The sequence below is a fragment of the Gavialis gangeticus genome, unplaced genomic scaffold, assembly GCF_001723915.1.
Source record: "Gavialis gangeticus isolate Ggan-Ray unplaced genomic scaffold, GavGan_comp1, whole genome shotgun sequence".
Lineage (NCBI taxonomy): Eukaryota > Metazoa > Chordata > Crocodylia > Gavialidae > Gavialis > Gavialis gangeticus.
The window spans coordinates 127,009,251-127,018,727 of record NW_017729032.1 but is presented as its reverse complement, the minus strand read 5'-3'; the positions used below and the strand labels follow the sequence as shown (position 1 = coordinate 127,018,727).

The following is a 9,477-nucleotide window of genomic DNA, read 5'->3' as shown; positions in this document are numbered from 1 at the left end:
CCCCCCCCCCCCCACAATTCCTGATCCCATTGTAACTTACATCAGTGTAAAAAGTCCCTGGCATGCATTACATTTGTAAATAAATAAATGTAATGCAACATGCCACATGTTCAGCGAATTTATGATGCTATAAAATGGCCAACCAGCCACAAGATATTGCACATGAAATGTCTGGCAGTCTGAGGTCTGGAACCCATATGGGAGTTCCTGATACCAACAGTTGTTGATGATCATTTTAGGACTTTGGACAGCCTCAATCCAATCCCAACAATGAGCTGTCTGGCAGGTGGGTTGCCACGTTCCCAGGTGGGTGAGCCAAGGGCCCCAAGGGCTTCCCCCAGTGGAAACCTTGCAACTCTTGCATTTGGCAATTTTTAAAACTACATATAAAGTGTCAGGTTTCACCAAAGCCAGAGACTCGCTTCAGCCCAGTACATCAAAGTTCCTAGCCCCACAGCTCCTCAGCCTAACGGTTTCTGAAGGCAGGGCTGGCAGTCGAAGGTATGGGTGCATATTGATGTATGCATCGTGCATATTGATGTATGCATTGTGCCAGGTCTCCAGCTGGCTCTGGGGCTGTCCAGAGCCAGGGCTGACAGTCATCAGTTTGTTGACCCTGGCCTCAGACAACCCAAGCTTTAGGACTACTTTCAGCCCAGTCCTTGAGGGCTGTGGACAGCGTTGTTGCAGTCAGGATCTGAGGAATTTTATGCCCCATCCCAAACACAGCACATCTTGCCATGCACCCCAGTTACTCCATTATTTTAACATTTGCCAGGGGCTCAAGATTGGTGCAAATTATACTAGGGTAAGTGTTTTTGTTTTTTCCTGCTGTCATGCTCACTGTTCAGGCAGATCTGCAAAGCTAGTGGTGATGCAGTTCATGAAGAAGGACATAATTAGCTGAAAGAGCAGTTTATAGAAACCTGCTCTTTTTTTCTTTATGACACTGCCTGGTTATAAATAGTTCTTCTGCTTATGTATAATGTTTGTTGATTCTCTTTTCATTTTGTTTTTTATTTAAAGATGTAGCTAGGTAAATGGCAGCATTCTGGGGAGGCGGGGAGGGGATTCATATACTTCTGCATTTTCTTACTCAACTGAAGTCATCCTATTTGAAATGACACAGTCAGACTCCTGAGATGTACAATTGGGATTTATTTCTATAGCTGGGGAATGGCCTTGACTGTAACTGGAAGGATCAGAGCATCAGAAACAGGAGTTCGTAAGCAACAAATATCCTCTTGTCCTTGCTTATAAAGAGAAAACAAATTGCAGAAAACATCCTAGAGCACGAGGGCTGCCTATACATGTGCTCAGGGGTGAGGGGCTGTCTCAATTAGAGCAGTTCCCAGAGACCTGCTCTAATTAAAATGCTTCACTGTCATGTATCTTGAGCCCCCGTTCATTTAAGAAATGGTTATGGGACGCTTTATCTAAACCTCAGTCAATGAGGTTTAGATAAAGTGGCCCCACAGCCATTTTAAAATGTGCAGGGGCTTCCACACGTGACAATGAGGCAATGCTGGAGCATTCTAATTAGAACATGGAGCAAACTCGATTAATCATGTCTGCTCTGACACATTCTAAATATGAACTAGCACATGTATCGGCAGCCAAAGAGAACTGTTTTTTAAATGTGGCAATCACTGAAAAAATAAAAGCATCTCTGTTTCTCATAGTGACTTGAAAATAAGAGTCTGTAGTATCCTCCATCTTTGGGATCTTTTTCAGAGAGGAACTTTGTTGTTGTTGCTGCATCTGTTTACATATATTTATCCTCGGGATGAGGGAAAACAGGTTTAACAGTCAAAAGAAGCACAGGCCAGAGGGAGTAAAAATGAGGGGTCAAGAAGGATCTTGTAAAGCATACGAAAAGGGAAATTGTCCCATGAAGAATATCCCTTTCCAACAGGAGTCCTGCCTTCTTTCCTTTCTCAGTGAGCCAGCAACCTTATGCTGCCAGTGACTCCAAGCTCTGCGCCAGTTTCCATCTGCTCCCTCTAGCTGTTAGAAAGAGACTGAGCCCCTCTACTAGAACTGTTTATCTCCTGGCTCCCTTTAGGCCTTAGAACAATAGCAAACCCTGAAGGTATTAGGGTATTAGCTGTATAGCTCTGGTATGTAAAGATTCCTGAATGTTTTTGGAAGGGTAGGAAGGCTGTTTAAAATGGAATATGCAATTCAGTTAGCATGTTGGAATAAAAAGGTCACTAGAGACAGATGTGCAATGGTGAAACTGAGCTCAGAGTATGATGCCATCAGAAGTCCATTGACTTCAGTGGAATTATTCCTGATTTTAATTATTTTATTTTTATGGTTCCATCCTGCAAAGTGTTGAATACTTTCAGATCTTTTTCAGGTTTCTAGAAATAGATGCCATAGAGAACTTTGCCAGAGGTTCTGAGCACCTTGCAATTTCAGATACTTTCACTGGTAGAATCTCAAACCATATCGAGATTGGAGTCTCTCTAACTCTGTCTAGCCTTGCTGTGATGATGTGTATGCCTTTGCAAAGAAATAGGTGGTTGAATCCATACAGCTCCCACCTTACTAGACTACTAAGACATGCTGACAAGAGTGAGGATGGCAGGGAGGAGGTGGGGCAGTATTTTTATGTTCCTTCCACACATGCACAGGCTGGCATAGCATGGGGGTATTTGCTACACTTCCAGATATGCTGGAGCAGTTGGGATGCTCCACCTGCAGGCTGAAGGCCACATAATGACAGTCTGCTCCTCTGAGGCAGGGTTCTTTCCTTCCCCTCTGACAATGACTCCATATTACTGCCTGTATCAGAATGTATCCAGAGTTTGTATCCCATTTATAAACATAATTAAGATGAGCACTGATTCATTGTAGAAGTAGCATTTTATAACAACTGTTTAAAAATGTAATTATTTCTCCTTTCTCCTCCTCCTGCTGGTTATTTAGGGTTTGAATGCTGTATTTGATGCTCTGGTGATTAGCAGACTAGATATTTTGGAGCTTATTCACAAGGTACTCCATAAGGACAAGTCACTGGAGGTGAGTGTACTCCATTTCTGATCAGTCTTGCTATCCTGACAATCCTGTCCTACAAGAGAAAGATGCCATTTTACAGTCTTGTGTAAATTGGGAGTTAAAAACTAGAAGCAGCTTTAGGGCAAGCAAAACAAGGCAATGATCCAGAACCTCTTTGCAGTGATAAAGGTAGTGTGCTTGGGTTTTGGCTGGATGCAGCAGTGATTGCACTCCATAGATTTTTCTTACGACAGTATTTAAAAAGATGCTGCCTAAGTATTGGGAAAACTGGTTACTGTGTGTAGTAGAGATGAGACCATTCTCCCCAGTCAATAACCAGGAAACAAAAGTTGATGTTGAACACATCTCTCTGGCAAAGTGAAGAGTGGTCTATTTATTCAGGTTCACAAAACAGCTTTTAAATAGAGCGTAGGAAAGCAAGAGTTACAACATGCACAGAAATCCCTTCTAGAGTAGATTTATCTCTTTCTGCACCCAATTGAGGAATTCCACAAAGCACAATGCAAATTGCTAAGTGCAATGGAGTCCTAATATCTAGGCCTAGGAACAGTGAATGAAAATCCAGGTAATCTACGAACAGTCACTAAAGGGTGAAAAGGTGGCACTAATTCATCCATTACCAGCTCAGTTAGAATCTGACACTTCACCTATGCAAATTCCATAAATATGAATAATTGGACAAATATTTGACAGCTACTAGATAGTCCCCCAGGAAAGGATAATAAACTAATCGCCTACCCCTCCTATGGAGGGTTCAACAAAGCACAAAAAGTATAATCTGACCTTACATAGAGGGGAAACTACAGAGTGCTTCCCTGGGGTTTAGTTTAAGCCTCATGTTGCTTCAACTGTAAAGGATGAAGTATGAATAAAAGTTCTTGTGGTGTTTAAGGGGGAAACTCGGTAAGTGGAGGTGGACACTGTAAAACTGAAACAGCTAATTTGAACAAAACTAGCTGATTGGAAGGGGGTAAGTTTGAGCAGGAAAGAGAAATGCTGGGAGTTGAGCTCCTGCTGACTGACTTAGAAAAACAAGGTGTTTTGAGACATGCAGGTTGCAAACCTGAAGCCATTTCAGAGGTAAAGTGATGGAAATGCTTCAAAGGCAAGCTTTTTATGAGCAATGCTCTTTACATGCTAAGAAACTGAAGTGTTATGTTTTTTATTCCCAACATTAGATTGTGGCTTGCTGTAGAAAATGTCAGATACCCACCCCTTTTTCATGGAACTATGGATAGAAATATTGATGTCAGATTAACTTTTAGCTTTTACCACCTCCAGAGATCTGTTCCAATTAGAGGTGAGATGATATATTGGTCCATATCAGATCAGTACTGATAAAAGGAAAATTGGCATTATCGGCAGTTGGCTTTTTTGGCTGGTGTAACTGATAACGTCACCGATAAACGCCGCATGTGTGCAGCTGCAGCATGCATGCAGCCAGGAATGCGGTCAGGCAGTTTGGAAAGCAGTGTCTGGCTGGTTAAGTCTGGGGGTGAGGGAGAGGGATGCATGGGGGGGGCAGATCGAGGCCCCCACAGTGGGGGAGGGAATGGGGCTGGGGCAGAGGCAGGCGCTGCTCAGGTAGGGCGGGGCATGGGATGGAGCTGTGGGCAGCTCATCTGGGAGGGGGGCATTTCCCCATCACTGTGCGCACCCCTGGGGGAGACATGGGGGGTATGTGTTCCCTGCATTTGTACATGGGGTGAGGGTGGTCTGCCTGCTGTGGGCTTGGGGCCAGGGGCTGTACTGGTCTCTTCTCAGCAGAGAGGCTGTGCTTGGGGGGGAGGGGGGATGGGCAGCTGAGTGACAGCAGCACCGTTGGGAGGGGAGCCTAGGGGGTGAGTTACAGCCACCTCAATTTGCCACAGCCCCCCTCCCAGTGCTGCTACCTCCCACCCCAAACGCATCCCCAGCCCAGCCCCCCCTGAACATTTTATGAGCTAGTACATTGCTCATAAAAAGTTTGCCTTTGAAGCATCTCCATCACTTTACCTGTGAAATGGCTTCAGGTTTGCAACCTGCATGTCTCAAAACACCTTGTTTTTCTAAATTAGTCAGTAGGAGCTCAATTCCCAGCATTTCTCTTTGCTGCCCAGACTAACCCCCTTCCAATCAGCTAGTTTTGTCCAACCAGCTGTTTCAGTTTTACAATGTCCACCTCCACTTACTGAGTTTCCTTCTTAAATGCCACAAGAACTTTTATTCATACTTCATCCTTTACAGTTCTGGAGCAACATGAGGCTTAAGCTAAACCCCAGGGAAGCACTCTGTAGTTTCCCTTCTATGTAAGGTTAGATGAATACTTTTGTGCTTTGTTGAACCCTCCATAGGAGGGGGCAGATGATTAATCTGTTATTAGTAGCTCTCCTTTCCTGTGGGACTATCTAGTAGCTGTCAAATATTTGTCCAATTATTCATATTTATGGAATTTGCATAGGTGAAGTGTCAGATTCTAACTGAGCTGGTAATGGATGAATTAGTGCCACCTTTTCACCCTTTAGTAACTGTTTGTAGATTACCTGAATTTTCATTCACTGTTCCTAGGCCTAGATATTAGGACTCCATTGCACTTAGCAATTTGTATTGTGCTTTGCAAAATCCTTGAATTGGGTATAGAAAGAGATAAATCTACTCTAGTAGGGATTTTTTTGCATGCTGTAAGTCCTGTAGCTCGCCCCATTCCCTCCCTCACCATGGGGGCCTCGATTTGCCCCCCATCTTCCCCGACTTACTGGCCAGCCACTGTTTTCCAAGCTGCCAGGCAGCATATCGGCTATCAAATCAGTATTGGCCGATATGGCTGGTTAATAATCAACAAAAAAAATCTTTATTGTTGTACCCCTAGTTCCAATGTGTGCATAAGATTTTAAGTCTTCATATACTGACAGTTTGAAGCATTTCATTACTTTTATTTTTCTAGAAGAGCTTAAAGAATCATTACATTTCTTTTTATTGGAACAGAGTCATCTGTCTGTATCTGGAATTGTTTTATAAAAATGTGTGTGTGTGTATTTATTGCACGCATGCGCACGCGCACACACACGCACACACAAAACAGAATGCCTGATTTATATATAAATAACAGAAAGCAAATTAACTGTATTCAATTATAAAAGCATCCCACCATAATTAAATGCTCACAGGACATAGTCATTCATTTTCAAAGGAAGTATTGATCCACCCAGCCCCCTGTATACATAATAAAAGCTATACCTTGAAACCTTTGTCAAAAATTGATTTGTGAAATCACACAAACTCACTGAAGACTTTTTTTAGAAGAGATGCTTCTTAAAGAAAATTTGTTTCCATTGAAATTGATTAGCAATAACATTGTTTGCAATATTTTTTTTTTCAAATCAGTCAGTAGAGACCAGAAAATTTGGAGAGAAAATTCTCAGCCTTAGGCTTTTGTTTTCTTTATTCTCGTTCATTTTCTATGACTTAATATGCCAGTTACCATACAAATGGAAGGCACAGTTCCTTTCCTGACATTTTCTATTCTGAATTTGTAACCAATAACGTTTGTTACAAATTTACGAATGTGTGCCATTCTTCCCATATCCATACACCATGTAGCTGAGAATTTTGCTTGGTGAGAGTTGGGGGGGAGAGGGGGAAGGGGGAGGAAGGAAAGGGGAATATTTCTTCTAATAGCAAGGATGCCCAGCTACAGTCTTCATTCTCATTTTCTGTCCTGGAGGGTGACAAAGAAAGAAGAAAATGGAAGAAGGTTTATAGCTTGCCTTGTTGGCTTTTTTCTTTCTTTTTTTTTTGCTGTAGAATGTTGGGTTGTTTAGAAAAGGACTTCTCTTCAGGATCACTCTTCTGTTGTCTGGAGGGGTCACTATACTCTACATACGGTGGAGAATCATGGGCACAGGACCACCAGCGTTCACTGAAGTAGACAACCCAGCTTCATTTGCAGACAGCCTACTCATGAGAGTAAGTCACAGACTTGTTTTTTTTGGAAGTTAAAAAAATTGGTTTTTGAAAAGAAAATCCAATTATTTTAGTCCTTCAAAGAAACAATAAAATGAGCAAGATTTATATTTTTGTGCTGTGTGATGATGAGTCACTTTCATTTTTGCTATTGTGATGATTTTCTGTAGGTAGGGATTTTGTTTTTTAAGTAAATCTCATGTGTGCTCTGCGTTTAATTTGGTATGTGCTTTTCCACCCACCCTTCCTCTATTTCTGGAAGAAAGGACAGAATCCTTTCCCCCCTTTTTTTTCTTTTCAAATATTGAAAGCTGGCTCTACCTCTCTTTCTTCACTGTTGAAGAAAATTACTCGTGTCCTGACTAAATATGTTTTTTTGCTTTTTTCCTGGGTTGCTTTTGTGTGTGTGGTTTAGACATTTCCTTGCATTCTGGAAGATTGTCCCACCAAGATCTACATGTATAGATGACTGTCTATAACTGTATCTCTCATCCTGAACAGGACAGTTATCTATGTATGGAAAACAGCTTGTTTTATGCTGAAATCCTTGTATATTTTTATAGATGTAAAATGAATGGACCCATTCTTACTAAGAATCAGCATTTGTGTATCTTATAAAATGCACTTGTTGGGGGGAGGGAGAGAAGATTGTGAAGAAGAACTCTGAAGTTGGTTTTTTCCTCTTAAGTTTAGTATCAAATAAATGTTTGTTTTCCTTTGACTGACAGGCTATAAACTATAATTACTACTATTCGTTGAATGCATGGTTGCTGCTCTGTCCCTGGTGGCTGTGTTTTGATTGGTCAATGGGCTGCATACCCCTTATTAAATCAGTCAGTGACTGGAGAATAATTGCACTAGCAGCACTTTGGTTCTGCCTAATTGGCCTGATATGCCAAGCTCTATGCTCAGAAGACAGCCATAGGAGAAGGTAAGAGACAGTGTTGAATTTTAAATGCCACACTAACTTGGTACAGTATTATTTTGTTAAATCCTGTACTGATAATTCTAACAATTTGGTGGAACCAATACCTAGCAAATGTAGTTGAAATAAATATTTATATCTATCATTACTGTTTCATCCCAATTTGGGCCCATCACTATACACTGACTAGTGGGGAAGCACACTTGTAGGAGGGGGTATGGATGGCTGCTTTATTTTCCTCCTGAAATGGCATTTTGAGATCCTTAACACTGTAGGTGGTAAAAAGTAATTTGTGGTCAGAGCAGAGTGTAATTGATGTATGTTGTGTTCCTCTTTTTTACAGTTCTTCTTTCTTTTTTCTTTTGTAATAATGAAAAAAGGGTTTTTATAAAAGATGTAGAGATTCTGGCCACTGATTGAAAAAATAAAATGCTATCCCAAAGTGATTACTCTTTCATCATTGAAGAGTTACTGAGAAAATACTTGAAAACAACAACAGCCACACGTTATAGAATGGAAAATCAACTTACTACTCTTAGTATGACTCTATTTTTATATATATATTTATTTATTTATTTTATATATATTATATTTATTTACTTTATATCTATCTAGCTATCTATATTTACTTATCTACTTTTCTTCAGAATCTGTTTCACACTGCACATCCTTGAACTGGTTATATAATTTTAAAGAGGCAGCAAATTAAAGATTTTAATTGGAGTACATACAATTCAGTACTCAAATTACAGTTTCCCCCACCCCTCCCATCTCTTGCTCTGCCAGTTTAGTGCATTTCTTAAAATGTTAATCTCATATCTGCTTCCCTGTCCTTTACCTCTTCCTTTATTTCTTTGGGTTGAAGGGCATTCACTACACAAATGATTCAGTAATGTTTTAATTCTGTTAAAAACACAGACTTGTGAAATGTGCACAAAGCCACTGGCCAACACTCACGAGCACTTCCAAGCTATCAAAATAATTTTTAAAATGCCATGGAAGCCCAGCATATTTTGACGGGGATGGGGGCAGTTATAATTTGAAGCTCCAAAAGACTTATTAAAAATAATTACAGATGTTAAAAAAAAAACAAAACCATGCAAAAAAGAAGTTTGTAGATGTTCACCAGTACATCGGTCCCATATAGGATCGGCACTAATATAGGGAAAATTGACAGTATCAGAAATCCACTTTTTTTTCCTGATGTGGCTGAGAAGTGCCCTTTGCATGCACACAGCTACAATATGCATGTGGCCCGGAGCGCAGTCCGGCAGCTTGGAAACCAGCATCTGGTTGGTAAGTCTGTTGTGGGGGAAGGGGCATGGGGATGGGGGTGCAGATCAAGGCCCCTGTGGTGAGGGAGGAAGTGGGGCAGAGACAGGGGCAGGGGTGAATGGGGCCCCAGGGCTGGGGCAGGTTATGAAAGGCTTGGAACCCGGGTGGCTCGTTCAGGAGGGGGTGTCGGGGGGGCTCCTGCTGCTGCATGCACCCACAGGGCAGGCACATAGGGCATGTACCCCTCCCCATCTGTGTGCGGGGCGGAGGTGGCTGCCGCTGCGGGCTGCACTCCACACCCTGCTACAATG

The 9,477-nt window shown here is 41.7% G+C and overlaps 1 protein-coding gene across 1 annotated transcript in view; it reads left to right on the top strand.

Moving 5' to 3' along the window:
* The window catches only part of TMTC4 (transmembrane and tetratricopeptide repeat containing 4), a 92,608-nt gene that overhangs the window by 40,165 nt on the left and 42,966 nt on the right, over positions 1-9,477 (top strand). Inside the window, exons 7-9 of the mRNA XM_019525195.1 lie at positions 2,935-3,027; positions 6,808-6,969; positions 7,695-7,897. Coding sequence (XP_019380740.1) covers positions 2,935-3,027; positions 6,808-6,969; positions 7,695-7,897 — 458 coding nt within the window. The remainder of the gene's footprint in view (positions 1-2,934; positions 3,028-6,807; positions 6,970-7,694; positions 7,898-9,477) is intronic.